Consider the following 23,487-nt stretch of genomic DNA (forward strand, 5'->3'; position numbering starts at 1 on the left):
GTGGGATGTGGACCAATGGCTGAGCACCCTTGGGTTCAGTCCCCAGTAACACACACACATACATATACGCACATCTCTCACACACACACACACACACACACACACAGAACCAATGGTATCTGCCACATGTAGGCCACTCAAAGTATAGGGACATAATAACTCGGTTTCCTTGTCTTCAGGGACCCTCCAACCTAGTTAGATACAGAGGATAATGTACATGTGTACATGGTTGTTTATTGTAATAAAGGTGGGGCCGCCTATGTTTTATCAAATGAATGGTAAAACCAGCTAAAGGATAAAAGGTTCAGCAAGGGTTGGATATGCTTTAAAGTAGAAAGTTAAAAAATGAGACATTAGTAAAAGTCAAAGATAAAAATATTTCTTTTGGCCCACGCCAGCAAAGTCTGCACTACTTGGCTGAGGAGTTTGGGTTTGAAGCTACAGGTGACAGGGAGCTCTTAAAAGTGCTAAAATGAAAAGACATAGTGCTAAAAGGTAGTCATTCAGGGAGATTGGTCTGATAGCACTGTACTGTGTTTATGATTAGAAGAATACTGCGTGCAATTCAGTATGCTAAATAAAGCAAGCATATAGGTCTCACCTTGGGAAGTTAGACTAAAAATGTACATCTTTGGTTTAACTCCAAGAAAGCTCTCTCGTAGCTTGTTTTTTCCTCTGCCCAGTCAGAGAGTACACACTTAGTATGTTAACTTGAGGGAGTTGCAGACTCAGAATCCTGTTAAATAAAGGTGTTCTGAGCACACTCTCCTTACTGTGCAGTGGTGAAGGGTCAGTGTGGAGGTAGAGAGCATTCAGTACATTTGAAAGTTTCAAGAGTCCAATGAAAAGCATCTTAACAAGAATGATGGCAACAGTCATGGAGAAGAATGGAAACTAGGATGTGGGGACTGGTTAATTTATAAGGAGCAAGTGGAGTTGCCTATAACTCCGGAATTTCAAATTGGATCATTAGGTGAAAACTGGTTCCTGTGGTAAAGTCACAGGAAAAAATTGATTTTTTAGAAAATATATAAATTTGTTCTGGAGATCTATTGTACAGCCCAGGGACTATAGTTAATAGTAGTGTATTATGTACTGCCAAATTTTTGGGAGAGATCTTAAGTATTCTCACTGCACAACACACACAAAGATAACTTTGTGAGGTGATACATATGTTAATTAGCTATATTATGGAAATGATTTCAAAATGTAGACATATTTTAAAACATTTTATATGTAAATATATTCAGTTTTTATTTGTCAAATTATGCCTCAATAAAGCTGAAAGAAAGAAAATATGTAAATTCAATATTAGACGTGTTTAGTTTGAGGGAATAATCTGGCTATAAATTTGGTGGTAGTAGTTAGGGCTAGAAATGTAAATTTAAAAATATTTCTATGGACTCAAGATTGAAAAGACAGCAGGAAAGCCAGCAAAAAAAAAAAAAAAAAAAAAAAAAAGAATAGTTTAAAAGGGGTAAATGAGAATGATGAAGTAAGCTAGTGACCAAGAAGATAAGAATAAGAGTTGCCTGGAGAAGCAAGAATGTAAATAGAGCGAATAGGGAAAGGGTGTTTGGTTTGGAGATTTGGAGATCACAGGATACTTTCAGATCACTTCTAGACTAGTAGAAGTGGGGAAGAAATCCAATTCCAGAGACATTAAGGGAAAATGCATTGTTGTGGGGTCATGGGGGTAGAGTATTCTTTATAGACCAACAGTGAGTTGCAATGAAAAATGTAGGATTGGATCTTGAGGGGGCAATAGTACTAATTTTGCTGTTAGTTATCTACATTTGTGTATTGAATCTTCTTAAAGGCAGGAATAATATCTTATGCATCCTGTTTTGGATACTCTTACGTAGTACCCTACTCATATATTCTATATATAGTTCAATATACAATTCAAAGATTTTTGTTTTTTAAGATAGGGAGAATTCTGTTTCTTTGTAAGTTAAAGGGAAGGGACTAGAAGACAGAAAAGATTGAAAAAGAAAGATTGAAAATGCCCTACAGGACTCACCTACTATTGGTGGTAGGGGAAATAGAAGGCTGAAGGAGTCCTAGATAAGTAAATCTTTGACCCTGGATGCCAGAATAAAAGTTTAACTCTAGAGAGCTGGCTTTGGGAGTTTGCGCAAATTATTGAGCTTCTGTCTTAACTTTAGTTTTCATTAAAGTGAGAATAATACTTGAGAGGAATAGATAAGACAATGTGTGTCAAGTGTGTAGAATTGGATCTACTACAAATGGTAAATGCTTCGTATTAGTGAACCTGAAGAAGGGGCAGAGGCTGGGAATTCATAATAGGACAGACTACATTAACCTCACTTAGGAAACAGACCTAAGACTAAGCTGGGTGTGATAGCATGTACCTGTAGCCCCAACTATTCAGGAACCTGATGCAGGAGGGTCGCGTGAACCCAGAAGTTCAAATCAGCCTGGGTAACATAGCAAGAGGCTACTCTAAATATAAAAACAGTGGGAGGAAAAAAAAAATCCAAAACATATTGAATTGAATGAGATGGAAATTCCATAAGTTGAGTTTTCTTATGTTTTAATCAAAAGGAACTAAAATATTTTTTTCTTATTTCAGAGCTAACATAAATTTACTGCATAAATTTTAGATAACACATTCTTAAAAGAATCAATAAAAGTCATCTGTAAGCACACTCATTCAAAATCTGTTTTATGTCAAATACACTTTGTCCACTATGCCCTGTGTGAATTTCCCCCTAGTTAGCGTAGCTCCTTGCTCCTCCTATATCTTTTCCCTAGAAAGGTATATTCTATATGAATTCTGAGTAATTTTTTTTTTAATTTTTAGTATTTAGATTTAGTACTCATTGTTTCATTTTCTTGTACAATTTATTTTGTATCTTTAAGAGAGTAGACTTGTTATTAGGATCTTGTAAGTATAAACATAATTTAATAAAAACCAAATTTAGAACAGATATGAGACTATCATTATAGAATCTAAATTCAACACATATGATTATGTCATGCCTATTTTTATAATGACACTACAACATGAAAATGTCTTTTATAAGGTGAAAGTTTGAGAATTGCTGTTTCATAGAAAGAAATTGAAAATGTAAGTTGTGTTTTATTAAATATTTTTCAACTTCAGATGTAGTTTAGAGCTTTATTTTTACTAAAAGATTTCTACATAAAATTTAAGGAGCATTTTTACTTTAACTGAAAATAACCTGAGATTATTTATGTTTCAATGACTGTACTTACTATAAGTTGGCTGTGTTTTGAATTGCACAATCAAAACTTAAATAACTATGAAACTAAAATCACTCTCGCTTGTAGAATGTAACGAGAGCTCAGAGGCTGCATGTTTGCTGCATCTTCTAAGTAATGTTGCTTCATATAAAATCGTCTAAACTCACCAGGGAATATGCATCAATAAACACTCTCCTATTTTTATTTGCTCAGTTCTGCTATTTTAGAATAAATACAGTGAAAGCTATTATAATTGGGGGAAAAAAACTATTTACAATTGGATTTTCTTTTATTTTTCAGTTTGCAGACAGTAGGTTGCATGCCTCCCCCTGTGTCTTCTGCAGTGATTTTAACCAAGGCAGTTGGTGGAAATGAGGTGAGTCCTGGGGGCTAACCTGATTTAAACATAAGTGCGTGCTGTGCTTCTATTTTGTTCAAAACCGTGTTTTGAACATAAAGCAGTTATGTTACAGAAAACTCATAACCATAGCAGCTTATGAAAGAATTGGTTGTATTCATATTAAGATGTGCTAAAATTGGTGATGTTGAGTGGAATTTAGGATTTGAGATAGACAAGTAAGAGAGGTGGGTGAACCAGAGATGGCAATTTTTCCACCCCAGTGGGAATTGAGGCGACCAAGGACAGAGAAGTCCAAGGAGGAACGTTCCGCACAATACTCACAGACTAAGAGCTATGGCCATTTCTTAGTTCCTATAAAATTTATAATAAATTAAGTTGGTGAGAAAAGGCTCAATTTGTTTAATGGCAAGTGAAAAACAACATAAAAAGGAGAAATTAGGTCAGGTTTCTAAGATGGATTCAAAGAAATCATTCAGCTGCTGGGAGACTGTGGCAAAAGATTCATGCTTGTGTATTGGGGTGGCACTGTTCATTTCAGAAGTGATTGGTGGTTCTTCCTTGGTTGAAAGCCCCTATAACTTTATGTTGAGGGATATTTCTTTGTGATGGGTTATTCCTCCTTTCCTACCGATATTCTCTCATTTAGAAAAGAACTCCAAGGGCTGGGCACAGTGGCACCCGCCTATAATCCCAGCAGCTTGGGAAGCTGTGGTAGGAGGATTGCAAGTTTGAAGCCAGCTTCAGCGGCTTAGTGAGGCCCTATATTAAAATAGAAAATAAAAGGGATCAGGGATGTAGCTCCGTGATAAAGACCTCCATATTCAATCTCTAATACAAAACAACAACAACCAAAAAAAAAAAAAAAAAGAATGCTCTGAGGGAAGATATAATGGGTTTCCACTTCTGTTCATTCTTGGATTCTGTTTCTTAACCAATTTTATTTTATTTACTTTATTCTTTCCAAAAGTAAAGTACATGCTATATTTTATTTTGATAATAGGTTTGTTGAAATATCATTTTTATTCACTAAGTTGGCACAAATTAACATATTTTCATGTTTTGACATATACCCCTACAAAACCATCACCACAATTAACATGGTAGACATAACTGTTACCTTCTGTCTTAACTTCATTTTGGGCTGCTGTAACAGAATACCTGAAATACCTGAATACCTGAAACTGGATAATTTATGAAGATTAGATTCTGGATTTGGGAAAGTCCAAGGCCAAGGGGCCTGCATCTGGTGAGGGCCTTCTTGCTACGTCATCCCATATTGGAGGTGGAAGGGCAAAAGAGAACATGATGGAGGGAGAGAGGGATTCATAGCCTCAAGTCCTTTTATAATTGGCTCATCTGTTCTTGAGGGTGGAGTCTTCATGACTTAAAATTCCTCCCATTAGGCCCCCCTCCCAACACTGTTGCATTAGAAATTAAATTTCTAACACATGATTTTTTGGGGACATACTCATTTATTATTTTTGTTTTTTGAGAGAGGTCTCACTGTATTGCCCAGGCTGGCCCTGAACTCTTGGGCTCAATGGATCCTTCTGCCTTATCCTCCCAAGTAAGTGGGCCACCACACCTGACCTGGGGAACATATTTAAACCATAGCACCCTCAAAGTTTCCTGTGTCCCTTTGAAATTCCTTCCTCCTGCCTTTCTCAGCACCTCTCCTCCCTAGGCGACCCCTGATCTGTTTTCTGTCACTATAGCTTATTTTACAGTTTCTTGTTTTATATAGTGGAATCATACAATATGTACTTTTCTTTTTTTCATTTACTCAGCATAATTATTTTGAGATAATCTACATTGTGTCTATCAGTAGTTCAGACCTTTTTATTGCTGAGTAGTAGTATTTTGTATGTATGTACCACAAATTGTTCATCCATTCACTTGCAGATGGACATCTGGGCAGTTGCTAGTTTTCAACTATGAATATTCAATATTTAAATGACATATACTTGCATTTTTCATGGGAATACCTAGGAGTAGAATGGTTGGATCATCTTTTGACTAAGGAAGAATTATCTGTATGTAGTTTTTATCTACTAGAAACAGCTTCTGAAGTAGACAATTTCCATCCATAATATATAAATACCCTTCTTTTAATGCAGACATATGTTTAACTTTTTAAGAAATTACCAAACTAATTTCCACATAGTGCTTATGCCCTTTTATAATTCAACCATTAGTGAATGAGAGTCCCAGTTTCCACATCCTAGTTAGCACTTGATATTGTCAGTCTTTTTTTTTTTTAGAGAGAGAGAGAGAGAGAGAGAGAGAGAGAGAGAGAGAGAGAATTTCAATATTTATTTTTCAGTTTTTGGCGGACACAACATCTTTGTTTGTATGTGGTGCTGAGGATCGAACCCGGGCCGCTCGCATGCCAGGCGAGCGCGCTACCGCTTGAGCCACATCCCCAGCCCAAAATATTAACTAATGTGCACTTTTTTCATTTTTTTGGTAGGAAGTGCTGGGGATTGAACCCAGGGCCTTGTGCATGTGAGGCAAGCACTCTACCAACTGAGCTATATCGCCAGCCCTATTGTCAGTCTTTTTGATTTTTTATTCTAAGATGTGTATGGTGTTATCTCATTGTAGTTTTAATGTTATTTGCATTTCCTAGTGACTAATAATGTTAAGCATCTTTTAATGTGTTAATTTGCTGTCTATCCATATGTCTTCTTTGGAAAAATGCCTATTAAATTTTTGGCTCATTTTCTTAAATTGAGTGGTTTATTTGTGTACTGATGAACATTGATAAAGTCCTGATCACATATATGCACTGTAAATATTTTCTTCCAGTCTGTGGCTTGCCTTTTCATATTCTCACCCTTGTTTTTCAAGTGCAGAGTCGTGGTGAAGGCAGTGAAAGGTGATAGGATTCCGGATGTATTCTAAAGTCATAAGATATGCTGATAAATTGGATGTGGGGTGTGAGACAAAGACACAGATCAAGAATGACTCCAAAGTTTTTGGCTGAATAGCTAAGAATTTGGGGTTGTTGATACAACAAAGAATATGGGGAACATATTTAGACCATACGAGAAAGCAGATTTGGGGACTATTAGCTTAGAGAGGATAGGCTATACTGAGGTCCCTAAGAATGCAAAAATATTGGTGGCTAGATGTATACATTTGTTTCTTTCTCATGGCACATACCACTTGTGGGTCAGTAGGTTTGCCATCCCTAAGGGAGGCTGGTTGGAGGCACCATCAAGATGGTACACCATCTAGATGGAACAGGGAGCATTTTCAGTTGCCATAAGAGAGGGGCAGACAAAGAGAAAGAGATATTAGGGAATTACGAACAGACTTTTCACTGCCCAGGCTGGTAGCGATACATAGAACTTCAATTTGCATTAGATTGGCCAGCAGAAGTCACATGTCCTTACCATTCTTATGCCCTGGAGAGAACTAGATCTTGGTGAGCACTTTTAATGTCAGCCATACTGATTAAGAGTTTATTTTTGTGATGTGTTAAGATGGTAGTTCAGGGAGTGGTCTAAACTAGAAGTGTAAATTAAGGAATCATCAGTGAATAAATGGTATTTAGAGCTATAAGTGGCTGAGATTACCTGGCTAGACAGCATAGGTAGAAAAGAGAAGAAGCCAGGCATAGTGGCACATGCCTATAATCCCAGCAACTTTGGAGGTTGAGGCAAGAGGATCACAAGTTTGAGGCCAGCCTCAGCAACTTGGTGAGACCCTGTAAAGCTCATTGGAAAAGCTCCCCTGGGTTCAATTCCCAGTACCACCCCCTACCTTCTTTAAAAAAGAAAGAGAAAAAGGAAAAAGAAAAGAGAAGAGGTTCAAGGATTGAGCCCTGGGTCCCTCCATCAGGGTCAAGGTAATGAGGAATCATTAGCGAGGCAACAGAGGAAGCATAATTAGTGAAATAGTAGTCAAAACAGGAAAGCAAATCAGGGAATTCTGGTGTCTTGGAAGCCATGTGAAGAAAGTGTGAAGGAGTAGAGTGTAATCAGCTGTGTAAAAATTATGCTGACATATTGTGTTTGTTAAGATGAATTCTGAAAATTAACCCTAGCATTATGATACATGGCATGGAGGTTATTGGAAAACTTGGCCAGAATTATTTTGATGAAGCATTGGGGCAAAAGCTTATTTAAAGTGAACTTAAGGATAAATGGGAAGAGAAGAATTGGAGCCTGTTTTGAGATCATTTGTGATGAAAAGGAAGAGGGAATGGGGCTGTAATTAAAGGGCAAGGTAGGGATTGAGATTTTCTATGTGCAGTAATTGTAGCATGTTCCTATCATTATAAGCATGTTTCAGTAAGGAGAGAATTGATATGAGGGAGAGAGAGACAGAGAGAGCAAGCAATGGAGTGATACATTAGATTAAATGAGAGAATGATATGAGTTTCAGGAGGGGTTTAGACTGTTTATTCATAATAATAGGAGTGAAGGCAGAGTGTGTAGATACAGATGCACTTGGGAGTTTCCTTTTGATGACTTTTCTAAGTGAAGTAGGAAACAAGGCAGCAGCCAGCTGTGCTGATGGAGTAGATGGTACTGAAGTTTGAAAAGAGAGGAGAAAGTATGCAGTTGACATCTAGGTAGAGAGAGAGATTAACTTGAGAGTGGTAGATTGCTAGGCAGCACTGAGGGCCATTGATATTCACCTAAAGAGAAGTCAGCCATCCATCATGGTTGTATATTTTTTCTTGATCACATTTAGCTTCATGGGATAGGAAGTGAATTGGCGGATGGTTGGACTTAGCCAAGGTTTCTTATGCCAGGTATTTTCTGTTGCCACATATTATTGAAATAAAGGAGCTACAGAAGTTTTGGTCTAGTGCCTAGTATGTTTTTTTTTCTGTTATCCTGAAAGAATTTGAGGAAGGAGTCTCCTTTGGTATATCTAAGACCTGTGTTAATTAACTTGAAGGTGTCATTTGCTACATTCTTTTAAATGTGAGTATCTAACTTAAATACCTTTTTGTTTTCAAATGACTTTGGCAGAACTTTAAAGTTCATCCATTTTCTTGACATTAATATATAGCATTGAATTCTTTTGAAGTATATTTATATGTCCATTCCACAAAAGATATTTAAATTATTTACATTGTGTTGCATATTAATAATGTGGAATTTACAAATATTTCCTTAGTTTTCTAAAAGTTGCAGTCTAATTTTTAAAGTGCTTATATTGTATAGCTTACTGATATTCAAACATTTTGGAGGCTGAAGGAGTAAGATACAATTTTTCATAAATTTTCTAAAAAGAACTTCAAAAATGAAACTGAGAGTCCAATGAGGTCCAGTGGAACACACTTATCTCAGCAGCTAAGGAGGCTGAGATAGGAGGACTGCAAATTCAAGTTCAGACTCAACAATTTAGAGACCCTGTGTCAAAAAACAAAAAAGGGTTAGCAGCTCTTGAGGCCAGAAGTCACTGGTAGAGTGCTGCTGGGTTCAATCTACAGAACCACAAAATAAAACAAGCAAACAAACAAATAAATAAATAAATTTACATGTCACATCTGATGTGAAAGGAATAGACCATTTCATATTTACATTAGATTATGGGAGAAAATGATCTGCAAGTAGATGATTTTATATTTAATGTTTTTTTCTAAAATCATGTTAGCAGGTAACTGAATATAGACTTTTTTAAAAAGGAAATGTAAGAGATTTATCTTTTCTATAATAGGTTGGGAAAAATCAAATCTGAGAATGTGAAGTGAATTTGCTGGTGCAGGTAAATGAAAAGGTTCAATAGCTATGTCCAGTTTCATTTGATGAAAGCTCTCTGTGATGGTGTCCTGCTTGGCATGTAGTGTCTCTGTACTCACTTTTAATTGGACTAAGGTCCTGGTTGCCCCTTACTCAAAAGCCTATATTTGGAAGATGAGTTGGTAGGAAGGAATATGGGTTATTCACAGACCAGCATCGTAAGAACATGGAGGGGCTGACAGGGGGTTCTTTTTTATTTTTTGCAATACTGGAAATTGAACCCAGGGCCTCTCATATTCTAGGCAAGTACACTACTACAGAGCTACCCTTTTTTCAACTTTGAGATGGTCTCACTAAGTTGCCTAGGTTGGCTTCAGACTTGTAATCCTTCTGCTTCAGCCTCCTGAGTAGCTGGGATGAGAGATGTATACTACCAAACCCTGTTGGAAAGCACTTTCATAGGGAGGGGAAGGACGTGTAGAGAGACAGTGGGCAAGAAGCCTATGTGCTGAGTGGCATGCTTGTGCTGAGCAGTCTTCATAATCAGGGTCATGGATCTCTTTTTTTTTTGTTATTGTCATCTGGCTGGAGCTTTGCAATAATCAACCTTTACCTTCTGGGGCTTGATGCTGTATTTCTTTAGACAGATTACTTTTCTGCAAGTTAAATATCATAGTACTTTGCATGCTTCCTGTTATACTTGGGAATAAAGACTAAGGAGGGGTCTTACAAAGGTCACCAGATATTCTGGATTCTGTAATTTTAAGGAAGATTATATTGCAGTTAACATTTTAACCATTTAGGTGGGGTTTCCTTTTAGAACTTAGAAAGACTGGCAAAAGGAAGGGAACTGAATACTTACAAAAGGATTAGGGAGGGAAAACCACCTATGGAAGAGGAGAGGGACAGTGACTTGCCAATGCCCCTCCAAAAGAAGTGGCCCTGTTACATTATTGCCTTCAACATGGTAGTAAAATTACTGGGGCACATTTCCATGTGTCACTGTCCTTTCAAGCTGATTAGTTTTGGCAGTGATTATGACATGTAAGAAAACTATCTCCTTAAGGATTAACTTCTTTATATTTAGTTCATGATCTTGTATATTTATGTCTACATCTTCATATATATTATATACCTGTTTAGTATATGCTTTCATGTATTAAAGAAAATGTATGTGTAGTATATTTGTTTTCAATGATTTAGGGATATGTATATATTATCATTTGAAATGATGCTTTCATATGTATATTGCAAAATTGTTACATAAGTTAGAGGAAATTTTTTCTGTTAAATAATATACCTTTAGATGATTTTCAGTAAAATTATTGGTTATCAAAGTATTTCATTATGGGTTGAAAGAGTTATTTCATCCCTTTAAAATCACAGCTTAAAATTTGGTGAAAAGTGTTTTTAATACTCTTTGTCAAAATTAAAAAGTGATTTATGTTTTTATAACAAGTTATTTTTGTTTCAGCAAAACAACTAGAGTTTCTAATAGTTTTTAGCAGTGGAGGGAATTCAGTGCATGACAATGTTTATCCACTCAGATGCCAGTATATCTTTTAGGTATTTAAATGAGACTACATTTTGTGGCATTTAAAATTTAAGCTATCTTTATTTAAATACTAGAAATACACTTAGGTTCTTTTTTGAAGTTATATATTCATTCCAGTATTTTAAATGCATTTTTTTTTTCAAAATTGTAGAATTTGAGTGTTCTGTTGACACAGTCCAACTGGTGATGGTGGTAGTTTATGTATGTACATGCACACACATGCACATGCATGCTCACATAGTTGTATTTTTTTTTTAAATAATGGAAAAAGCAATAGGTGAGGGCCAACTTAATTGCCAAATATAAGAAGATAGATCAAAACATTTTAAGTTTTATTCTAACATGGGAGACATAGGATGAACACTTTTTTGTTGTATAAAATCAGATACATGTATTTAATTTAGATTTCTGTTCCAAATATAAAGGTCTGTGGTAAAAAATTTGATTTTCCCCAAAAACCTTTGCAAAGGTTTTAAACCTATGAGACTTGCTGGTTGAATAATTGTATTTAAATCACAGTTATTTCTGCCTTGTAGTAACTGCCATAGGGATTCCTTTTATAAAATAAATTTCTTTTTTAAGAAACTGGAAAATTATTTCCCTGTGTTTAGAGATAGAGTCCCCCCCCCCCCCCCCCCCATACTGTGGTTATGGAGATATTTCATCTCTCTCATTCCTGCTGGTGTTTAGTGAAAGAGAAAGAAAGTGGTTTGGGAGATGCCCTGACTACTTTTACCACAATATTTCTTCTTTTTCAAGCTAAGAAAGGGAAGGTTTCAGCTAAAAACCATTTCCTAAAGCTATGAAGTGAATATGAGGTCTTAACTCCCAAATAAAGTTGCAAAACTATGTAACTGTAAAATTTTGAGTCTAGCATCAAAGCAAATATGAAAAAATATAATTAATGATTTCTGCCTTTCAAATCTTTGAATCAAAAAAGAAGAAGAAAAGCATTAGGAATCCTAATGGATAAAAGTTGGCAAGTTAGGAAGGAGTTTCTAGTCCTACCTGGGAGTACTACTTAGGCTGCACCCTGTTATCTGTGTTTAAGGCTAAGTGGTAATTAGAGCTATGACAATAGACACCTTCAGCACTAAAAGCACTGTGCTGATTCTAGGCATGACATTTAAGCTTGCTTATTTTGTTTCTTTGTTTCTCAAAATGAACTTCAGGGATCACTTGCCTGAGCATTATCTAAATGACTATAAGGATAATCTTAAATTATTCCTATCCTCCCTATACCTATTGAATTAGAATGTGTGGTGGATGGGGCTCAGGATTCTCTTTTTAAAAACTGTGAAGTCCATGATGTCTACAAAAGGCATGTAAAACATGTATACACTTTAAAAACATAATACACACTTCTGTGCGTGCCATCTAACTTTAGAAATAGAATGTGATATTTAACCAGTAGTTAAGCATCCGCTTTACTGAAGACACTATTTTCTACCATAGGGAATAAGAGGTAAGATGTTGTATGGGAGAAAAAATAACCTTTTCCTCATCTATTACAAGGTACATGGCTGTCATCCCTATAATAAAACACAGATTAACAAGAGAAAAGTATAACAAATCTGTTCAACCAAAGTTTTAACGTGACTTGGGAGGCTTCAAAAAGAAAGAGGTATGGATACAGAAACATAGGAAAGGTTAGAGAGACCTTCTTGGTTTCAAGACCCTCCTGTCTTCAATAGTACTTGGGTGTCATTCACTGGGGTTTGAGCACCAGCTGAGTACTGGCAATCTGTGCTTGCCTTTGAGAAGCTTATATTGAGTGTGACGTTGCACTATTCAAAACCTCTATATAAATAGGGAAAACAGTGAAATTGTTCAAGATTGACCTTTATTATTAAATTATTATGTTCCTATTTTAGTATAGAAAAAAATAAAATACACTCAAGCCCTCTGTGGGTTGAGTCCCACCCAGTTTAGGAATTTGGGCTGTGTTTACTACTTGGAGGCATTCGGTTGTTATTTTGCCTAATACAGGATTAAGACCCCCTTGCTTCTTTTAACATAAACGTAATTAGGCTGCTATTTTAATTCTATTTTATTTATCAGGTTGAAGGATTTCAGAACCCTTTGATAAGCATGTTGAATTCCAATACATATTAAAGAAACTTTGATTTTGGGTATAGAAGAAAGGTAATAAGTAAAAGTAAGTGTGTGTGTGTGTGTGTGTATGTGTATGTGTGTTTAGTTTCATCATTGGGATTGGTGCCCTAATCTCTTCAAAGAAAATTTAAGAGTGTCTCCTGAGCAAAGAAATTTATAACATTTGATGAACTCTTTAAGTTAAGGACGAGGGTCATGCAATCTGAGTGTATTTTAAAAAAGATCTTCTATCTGCTTGGAAAGCAAATGAAGCACTCATTACTAACTTTAAAAGTATAGCTATGAGATTTTTGCTAAAGGTGAAAGATCAAGATCATCACAGTCCAATTGGAGACCAAAAGTTCAATTTCTGGCTTATCAGTGAGGCATGAAACATTTCAGGGTTATTTTGCATTATCAGTGGGGAGTTGGTCTTGCTAATCTAATGCATGAAGATAAGATTCATTGAAACATTTATAAAGGCAGTTAGAGTAGATCTGATCAGCAGAGGGAGAGAGGACTTGGAGTGAGAAGGAAACTTGATCTGTCAGTCACCCTCTCCTCTTCACAATCACTTAGCCTTTCTGTTCCTTGTCTTCTCTTCTGTTAAATGGGGTTACTGCTTTTGCTTGCAGTAGAAGGTTAATGCCCTCCTGGAGGAATCTTATATCTGAAAAAGGCTCAGTACTGATCCATCTTGGAAACTGGAAGATGTGTGTTTTTCAGTTACTAGCCTCTCGTGGTCTTTGGGAAATAGTAATCATTTTCCTACTTTGACAGAAGAAAGAACAAGTATAGCAGTAGTAGCAGCAGGAAATTCTGTGCTCTACCCTTCTTTCATGCCTGCCTTTGACTTAAGTCTCATTTTCTGGGTTGGATTTGAGTTTTTAGCATTAAAAAGACTTGAATGTTTTAAGCTGCTGTAAAACTTGTTGAAAGGTATCTACATTTCCTGAGGTTTTTGTGCATAACTTAGAACTTTTTCATTTAACCCTGCTGCCTTTCCATTTGTCTTTCACTTATATCATGCTAACAGAAGGGTCTAATGGTTAGCAGTAGTTTCTAGGCCCCGAGCCCCAGTGGTCAGTTCTCAGTTCTCATCTTCCATGATTTAACTGCAGTTGTTGATCCCTAGCTTTCAACTTCCTTCTGCTTCCCTAGCACTGTTCTCTCCTAATTTCCTTCCTACATCTCTTTTCACTTCTTTTTCTCTTTTCTTCTTGTCTTCTTCCCCATCCAAGGGGAATATATGCCTGAGATCTGATCTTGAAATACTTCATTTAGCCCTGCCAGATTTCTGTTTCTGAGTCCTTCTTCTCTCTATAGTAAAGCCATGTGACCCTTCAGACTCAACCAGGATTCAGATATTAGGACCATTGCCATCTTCAGAAGTATTTGAACAACTCCAACTTAGCATGCTGTGGCTTGATCTCACCACCTTGGCTGCTATCCACCTGACCTTGAGCATTGGATACCCTTTTCTTGGCATCAAAACGTGTTTGATTCTTGCTTTTACCATATTCCTTAGTTACCTCAGTAAGCCCTGGACCTCTCTGACCCTTGGTTTTCTCATCCAAGGATATTTCATATGATTGCTTGCAAGAATTTCATGCCTGTACATGGCAAAGTATTTGCAAATTACAGGGGAACTTATCAAGGAAAAATCAGTATTATCATCAAAGTGCAGGCAGGTCACTGATGAAATCACATTACTTGATGGCTTTTTCAGGACTTTGATTTTCTAAGTTCATTCATTTACTCACTTCATTCATTCATTTGTAGGTAGTATATTTATAGAATCTTCAGTTTAATAAGTCATTTAAAAGAGATGAATGGTAAATTGCAGGATAAGATGCATGGTATTTAAATAAATTTACAAGATGGGGCATGATTGTTTTTTATTAACATCCATTTTGTATTATTAGTTGTATTTGGTACTTTTATTATCATATTTCCTTTCATAACCTGGAATACTCACATCAGATTTCTAAGATAAGCCTTTCTGGGAATGAAAGAGCATGGGGAGCCAAATTAAGAATTGAAAGATTGCCTTTAGAATTTAGAACCAGATGAAGGGGATTGAATAGATTTACAGAATGTTTCCCCTAAACTCTACAGAAGACCATCCTAGCTCCATTCCAGCAAACAAACAGTACAAAAATAACCATGTACCTTTTAAACAATTCTGCAGAAACATTGAAAATTTGTTATTAACCTAGTTCTCCTTTTTAAATTTCAGAGTTTCTGTAATATGCTATGACTAACAAAACATCTTTAAATAGTTTGGTTTACTTTGGTTAGTTACATTTTTAATATTACATTTCCTTTTCAAGGAGACACCCTAGTCTATTAGTAATTTTGAGAAAACTTTATCTAAATGACAGCACACTTATCTTTCCTCTCAGCTACTCTTATCTGATTGGTGTTTATATTTTTTGTATCTTATTATAAAGAATTTTGTTATTTTTCCTTTATTTTCAAATTCTAGGCACATACCTTTTAGGTTCTGTAGCATATCTGTGCACTGATTACCTGTCACTTGTACTTGTATTTCTGTATATTTATGGAGTTATTACTATTGAAAATAGCCTTAATCTCAACAATTTATTGAACTGTGGAATTATGGAAATGTCACTAAATTAAGCTTCAAAAAGTAGCTTTTTCTCTTGGCCCCATCAATAACTTGCTTTGCTATCATGGATGTTATCTTTTTCAACTTTTAAATCAATTCTGTACAGGTAGAATTTTTTTTTTTATTTCTTTATTTTTTGGTACTGGGGATTGAGCCCAGGGGTGCATAATCACAGAGCCACAACCCCAGCCCTTTTTTATGTTTTATTTTGAGAGAACGTTTTGCTGAGTTGCTTAGGGCCTCACTAAGTTATTGAAGCTGGCTTTGAACTCTGATCCTCTTGCCTGAGCTGCCTGAGAGTCCCTGGGATTACATGCATGTGCCATCATGCCTGGCTGGCAGGATTGTTTCAGATGAAATTATTTTGGGAAAAAAACATGTAAGAACGTATACATATGAGAGAAGGTACTCTGTCACTTGAAGCTGTTTTCTTCTTGGTGAAGTATGATCTACTTTATTGCCTTAACTGTAGATCTTTATGCTTCCTTGAATTATTTTCCTCATGAGATTACATGCTTCCTAGAGGTGTTACATGCTACATGTTGTCTTTGGCTTGTAGGAAGGTTTTGGCTTCTGTTGGACTATTATTAAGGGCATGGAAGTTGTGGAGATAGGCTAACAGAATCAGTCAGGCTTGATCTTTGCTGCTTTGCCGCAAACTTTGGAAATAACCCTTTTAAACTTTATTTGTTTCATGAAAGCATCAGGCTGTGTCTTCTAAGTATCTGATAAGAACATTCTGCAGTGAGGATGCAATAATATTTTCAAGTGCATTATTCATGGCCAAGAATACTTGGCTCTAAACTATGGTCTTCGTGTATTGATTGGGCTGAGCTGTGTTTTAATCAAGTGCTGAGATATTGAACTTGCAGAACTCTCTAAATGAGTGATTTTTATTTTTATTTTTAAATAATATCCTATAGGTAGAAGCTAAAAAGCTTCTTAGAATATAGCTACTGTGGGTGTCATTCTGAGCCTAATCTGCCTTCCTGTTTCTCCTCTTCCTATTCTTCCCTCTGCCTTTCTCTTTCTTTCCCTTTCCTGAGGTGGGGGAGAAGCCAGTCCATATTCACTAAGTTTATTTCGTGAACCACAGCTTGGAAAACACTACTCTCAACTGCCCTGGAAACCTGCCATCCACCTTGCCTCTTGAGTCAGCTCTTTTTTCTCCTTTGCACAAACTTTTTGGCTTTGTTCTGTGCATAGGACATGCAGATGGTTTCTTTGGTGTTGGGCTGCACACCATTGTGAGGACTTTGTTTTCTTGATGACTTCTTCTACCATTTGTTGTCATCTTACTTGACGTGGCTGTTCCTATAACAGCAACCTCTTCATCATCCCATATCTTAGTTGAGGCCTCACCCACAAGTCAAGGCCCAGCTTAAATACTAGTTCTCTCTCCAAATCTCTTTTCCTTCCACAATGGAGTTCTTTCTTTGTGCTTTTGTTGTAACACTCACCCTTAGTAAGATCTTTTTGCATATATTCAGCTCTTTAGCCAATATATATATTTTTTTAATTTTCTGTGCATAGACTGACTGCTTTTCTTTGTGTCCCCTTAGTGCAGGACAGGAGCATCCAAAGTAAAATGGCCAAGGAGACTTTGGGGAAGCCAGAGCATGATCTAGTTCCCTCCTGTTCACATCACAGTCCTAAAATTGTTTAGAACAATGCAGTCACTTACTTGAAGTAATTCCAAAACATGTGTTCTCCATCTCCCTTTCAAGGATCTTTTCATGTATTTACTGTGCCAGAATAAAAATGGGATAGAATTGAACAAAGTCTTAGATTTAGACATATTTTCTCATTTATGCAAGTTCATTTTAGAGAGCTTATCACGTTCTTTATTCAAAGTTTATGCTCAGAAGCGTTTCTCATTTAATGATCCTTCAGATATGGACCTTGAGACAATGTCATTACAACATTCAGTCTAATTACAGTTACATGAAGTTCACACTGGTTTGAGACTGGTATACTTTCTCAAATAGGCAGATCAGGATAGTCTAATTCTGAAAAACAGCCCGAGAAACTAATGATGTAAAAGAAAGCCCATTTATATTTTTATATATACCAATCATTGTTTAAGTCCATTACAAGTTAGGTAGCCTATTAAAAATGTTTTTTTTTTGACTTGCATGGTCCCCTTTATCAACAATAACAGGGGAGCTGGGCTTGTGACACATGCCTGTAATCCTAGTAACTTGGCGGGGGCGGGGGGCGGGCTAAGGGCTGAGGCTGGAGGATCTCAAGTTCAAGGCCAACCTCAGCAACTAAGCTAGGCCCTAAGCAGTTTAATCAGATCCTGCTTCAAAATAAAAAATGGACTGGGGATGTATGAGGATGTGGCTCAGTGGTAATGCGCCTCCTGGATGGGTTGGTGGGGGACTGATGTGCCTTAGCTGTCATTTGTGTTTACAATAAGTCCTTGTCAAAATAACCTGAAGTTAATACTCATTTATGTTCCTCCAAAGTTTGATATTTTCAGTTTCCCAATTATTAAATTACCAACTGTCTGCCGTGTGTTTCATATTTGTTGTTAAAGGTAGTAAAGGTAGTACATAGTCATATTTTGACATGAAAAATGAGAACTGGCATAATCATTAAAAAAGAAATCTGCTATGCTCAAGTTGTCTAGCGAGACATTCTATTGGTTTGATTTTTTTCTTTTTGATAAAATATGGAGTTTTTGTTAGAGGAATTATGTAGCTTTCTTTAAAAAATTTTTATTTTCCAATTATATTTGAAAACTTTTCAAAGGGTAAAATAAAAAAGAAACTGTTGGTCTGTGGTTGATGAAGTTTTACAAATTCAAGCCCAATTCATTATAAATTGATTATCAGTAGAGAAATAGGAAAGAAGTTAATTGAGCTAGAAGCTTATTTGCTAAATAAAGGTTCCTTGTATAGGCTGAGAGAAAGCCTAACAGTTTTTATAAGCCCCTTAGGGATGGGAGATAATGCTAGCATTTTTTTGCATCTTCCAAATTTCCAATCTAGAAGGAAATAAGGAGGACTGTGGGATGATGGAATAACTCAGGACTGCCATCATGCACAGTATCAGGAGGCACTTTTAACTTTTCAGAGCAATCCTCTGCCCCTGTGGGTTCGGGGGGCTTCTACTCTGCACATCAGAATAAGCTGTCGTCATCACAGCGGTAGGACCAGCTGGCATTTGCTCTGTATCAGGTCTTGTTCCTTTAATCCTATGACCACCTTTTGAGATAGGTACTATTATTATTCCTATTTTACAGAAGAGAAAACTGATACAAAAGAGATTAGGAAACTTGTCCGCTGTTATCAAATATGAGAGAGGATGCAAACCAGGTTCTTTTGTCTTCCATGTCTATGGCCTACCCCTTCTCTTTTAGTTAATGGTGGAGGTAGGACAGACATATAAATGGGATGGATTCAAACTAAAAAGTTTCTTCTCAGCAAAAGAAACAATCTGTGAGGTGAATAGAGAGTCTACATCTTGGATGCAATTCTTTACCCCTCACACATCAGATAGAGCACTGAATTAGGGTATATAAAGAACTCAAAAAGCTAAGCACCAAAAAAAACAAATGACCCAATCAATAAATGGGCCAAGGATTTCAGAAAATGATATACAATCAATCAACAAATATATGAAAAAAATGTTCATCTCTAGCAATTAGAGAAATGCAAATCAAAACCACTCTAAGATATCATCTCAATCCAGTCAGAATGGCAGCAGTTAAGAAGACAAACAACAATAAGTGTTGTTGAGGATGTAGGGTAAAAAGACACTACACTTCTGGTGGGACTGCATATTAGTGCAGCAAATATGGAAAGCAGTATGGAGATTTCTTGGAAAATTGGGAATGGAACAACCATTTGACCCAGCTATCCCTCTCCTTGGTCTATACCCAAAAGACTTAAAAACAGCATATTACAGGGATACAGCCACATCAATGTTTATAGCAGCACAATTCACAATAGCTAAACTGTGGAACCAATCTAGATGCCCTTCAATAGACGAATGGATAAAAATAATGTGGCATATATACAGAATGGAATATTACTCAGCAATAAAAGAAAATAAAATCATGGCATTTGCAGGTAAATGGATGGAGTTAGAGAAGATAATTCTAAGTGAAGTTAGCCAATCCCAAAAAACCAAATGTTGAATGTTTTCTCTGATATAAGGAGGCTGATTCATAGTGGGATAGGGAGGGGGAGCATGGGAGGAATAGACAAACTCTAGATAGGGCAGACATTATTATCCAAAGTACATGTATGAAGACATAAATTGGTGTGAATATACTTTGTATATAACCAGAAATATGAAAAAATGTGCTCTATATGTGTAATGTGAATTGTAATACATTCTGCTGTCATATATACATAAAAAATTAATTAAAAAAAAGCTGGAATCTAACTATTTTGGTGGGAAAGATAAAGTTGCCCTGAGAGTAGACTACAAAGTCCATGACTTGGTAGAATGTGATCCTAAGAAGTTTACACTTGATCTTCTGTCTGACTGGCAGCCTCCCTTTAGGAAGCTTTCCCCGTCTCCCAGGGTCCTGTGGTCCTTACCCCATCCAGGCACCTCAGTGCAGAATATTGCAAGGACTATGCATCTCACCAAAGCTCTCAGTGGATGACCAGGGGTGTGTGCTCCTTATTCACAGTTGTATCCTTTACATCTAGTGCAGTATTTGGCATGTATGGGGCATAGTAAATGATTTTAAATAAATGAATATTTTTTGGAGAAATTTGTTTAAATTTAGCCCTGAAAGTGTCTTGATTTAAACATGTGATATCACCAGGCATGGTGGCTCACTCCTGTATTCCCAGCAGCTCGGGAGGCTGAGACAGGAGAGTTCAAAGCCAGCCTCAGCAAAAGCAAGGCATTAAGCAATCAGTGAGACCCTGTCTCCAAATGAAATACAAAATAGGGCTAGGGATGTGGCTCAGTGGTTGAGTGCCCCTGAGTTCAGTCCCCAGTACTCCTAAAAATGTGATATTAAAGTAATAATTCATATTCAGTTATACTTTGTCCTGTGTTAAATTTTTATATAAAAATCAAGATACATAATTGGCTGTATTTTGGAACATTTTTGCCTTTCTCAGTCATTTGTACCTATCTGCTTTTCTAAGCCTCAACAGCCACAATTTTGTGGTAGCAACTTCCCAAAGTGGCTGGCATCATGCCTGGAAGGAAAATTATGGTTATTAATGCATATTAATTGTACAGAATAATGGGTTCATTTTGCCAATTTCATACATGCATATAATGCACTTCCATCATAGCCACTCTCCTTAGGATGCTGGACTTTTAATGCCTGGAAGGAAAGAAAAGGCTTCTATAGGGTTGGTTGTGCATTTTCAAACATATTGAGTGGTGAAAGGGATATACAACAATTTTAATACCTGAATGGAATCTTAGTCTGTTTTATGCCATTTCTAATTTTGGATGACCTTAAATCATTTACTTAAGTAACTATGTCAGAAAAATGATTCAGACATTAGTAGATACTTAATAAATATATATTTTTTAAACGAATGATGAAGTAAAAGTTCTTTTTCTTCCTTTCAATAACTGATGAGTCCCTGTGGAAATTTCAGTATACACACAATGAAAATACATGTGAGAATACTTCTTTAGGTCGTGTCTTATTGTGATAAATACATTTTTAAATCATTATGCATCTCTTAGGAAATGCTTTTGTCTTTGTTTTCTATTTTCAACTTCTCCCCAAATTGTGTGAAGTCCATAGGACTGGTATTATATTATTCTGATTTTACAGTTAGGCAAATTAGGATTGAGAGGTGAGGTGGCTTGTCTGAAGTCCCACAACTGGGATGTTCTGACTTCTGCAGGACACTTTTATCCCATTATACATTTTTCAAGCAAAATTGGGAAAGCTTCAGAAACCAGCTCTATAAGATCTAGATCTCGTGTTGGCTCCTCATTACAGGCGAATGACTTGACATCTGTCTGAAGGGTGGATGTCAGTGTACTATTAATTTAAAATGAATTATGAACGCCTAAAATTACAGAGGGCTAAGTTAACATTCTGGGAGTGAGGCAGTAGAATACAGATCTCAAACCTCATCTGCTTTCAAACAGCTTGGTAACGAAGTGCAGGAATTGGCAGGAACCCTAACAACAGGTGAGTGTGAATGAGCACGTGGGCTGAGTAAGAGACATAGACATAATAGGGCTGGGGAGGTCTCTGGAGCTTGAGTCAGGCTGTGGCTTGGACTGTTGATTCTTGGAAGTGAGAGTTTCAGGTTCTCTCCCAGGGATATTAGACCTTTTTGGAAAGGGCTTTCTGTGGTCAAGATAATGAACTCCCTGAAGATCCAAGAAGCTTTATCTGATGGAAGGGGTGTGTTACTCAGAAATCTTCCTTGGAATAGCGTTATCTGTGATGGGAGAGGAGGGCAGACTGGCTGAGGAAGTAATTGCAATTCTGTTGACAATTGGACTGCAAAGTTGCTTCCTTATGGTGAGTTGGTGGCAGAATGATTGCTTTCTGGGCCCCGTAGATACACATTCTGAATGGAATCATTGAACACTTGGGTGGGCATTATGGCAGTGGAAGAGCTGAAGGAAAGGGGAAATTCTCCTGTTTGTCTCAGGAACGCCTGCTTCCTGTAGCTGAAAGCCAAGCCGAGGTTTCCTTCCATACCTCAAACATGAGGGAACCATTGTCCTGAAAATTTGTTTTGGTAGCTGAGATCCAAATGCTATCAAGAAGCTATTCTCACCCAGGAACACATTCCCATGTATATCCTGTTCTAACAAATGTTTTAAATGATGTTTGAAACTATAAGACACCACGTACATGTTTTTTTTTTTCTTTAAAATTTGTTTGTTTAAATAAAGGAAAAAAATAATCAGTATGGCCTGGGATTGTGGCTCAGTGTTTGAGCATTTGTCTAGCACATGTGAGGTACTGGGTTCAATCCTCAACACCACATAAAAAATAAATAAACAACAACAACAAAAGGATTATGTCCATCTACAACTAAAAAAATGTTTTAAAAAATCAATTACAATGTTAGGAACCCTATTAGGCTGTACCTTCTTTACTCCTGAATTTACTCTATTCATTAGGTTATGTAAAACATCCTGGCAATTCACATATGTTTCTTAGTGTAATTTTGTTAAACGATTAAATAAATGTGTATGTGCTCGGTAAATTATGAAACATTATACTGTTATGTTATTGTTCTTGCTACTAGAAGACTGGCTTTATACTTTTTTTTATTAGAGTGCCTTTTGGATGTAGTTAATTGGTGATAAATTAATTATTGCTATCTTGACAGCTTTATTTGAATGACCTACATTTTCTAGTAGTATATTGAATTGTCTTACTGAATGTTGAGTTACTACTTCAGGGTTTAGGAATTCAATGTCATGTTTACTACTTTTGTGTATAAAATCATAGTTTTATCATGACAACTGAAAAAAGCTTTAGTATTTTCTCTCTCCTTTGCCTAAGTTGCTTCACACATGTCTTCTTATCCCATAAAGCCCAGAAGAGAGAATTCCATAATAGTTTACCTGATTTTTTTTTTAAAGTTTCTTCATTTTTTTGTCTTCATATTTTTAAAATTCGTGCCTCTGTCTTCTGCTCTTCTCTCCTTCTCTTTCCTATCCTTGTCTTTCTTTCCTTTTATCTTGTTCCTCCTTTTTCTAGGGAGTTTTTGTTCCTCCACTTACCAGATCTTAACCAAGCTGGGGTCTTTAGAAGGACTCTGCTTGATCCTGTGGTAACTTCATTGTTGTCGTCATCCGTATCTTCCTGTGGTCATTGTACTCTTTTCCTCTGGACATAACTGTTTTTCAGCCCATAGTGGGGATCCTGCTTAGATTTCCAAGTCGTGAACTTGGATTTTGTAATACTAAAGCATGTGCTTCCCTGGCACTGTGTCTTCTT

At 36.6% G+C, this 23,487-nt stretch overlaps 1 protein-coding gene across 5 annotated transcripts in view; it reads left to right on the forward strand.

The window, feature by feature from the left end:
• Slc10a7 (solute carrier family 10 member 7) overlaps positions 1-23,487 on the forward strand; it is a 249,107-nt gene that overhangs the window by 16,269 nt on the left and 209,351 nt on the right. For 3 of the 5 annotated variants that reach the window (XM_046459008.2, XM_058583941.1, XM_046459010.2), the window contains exon 4: positions 3,532-3,607. In XM_046459008.2, coding sequence (XP_046314964.1) covers positions 3,532-3,607 — 76 coding nt within the window. Of the gene's footprint in view, positions 1-3,050; positions 3,070-3,531; positions 3,608-23,487 lie in introns of those variants that run through there. The other 2 variants (XM_046459011.1, XM_058583942.1) reach the window with 2 other exon arrangements.

This window comes from Marmota monax, unplaced genomic scaffold, assembly GCF_021218885.2.
Source record: "Marmota monax isolate L192 unplaced genomic scaffold, Marmota_monax_Labrador192_F-V1.1 WCK01_AAM20220418_F8-fsc00002, whole genome shotgun sequence".
Classification (NCBI taxonomy): Eukaryota; Metazoa; Chordata; class Mammalia; order Rodentia; family Sciuridae; genus Marmota; species Marmota monax.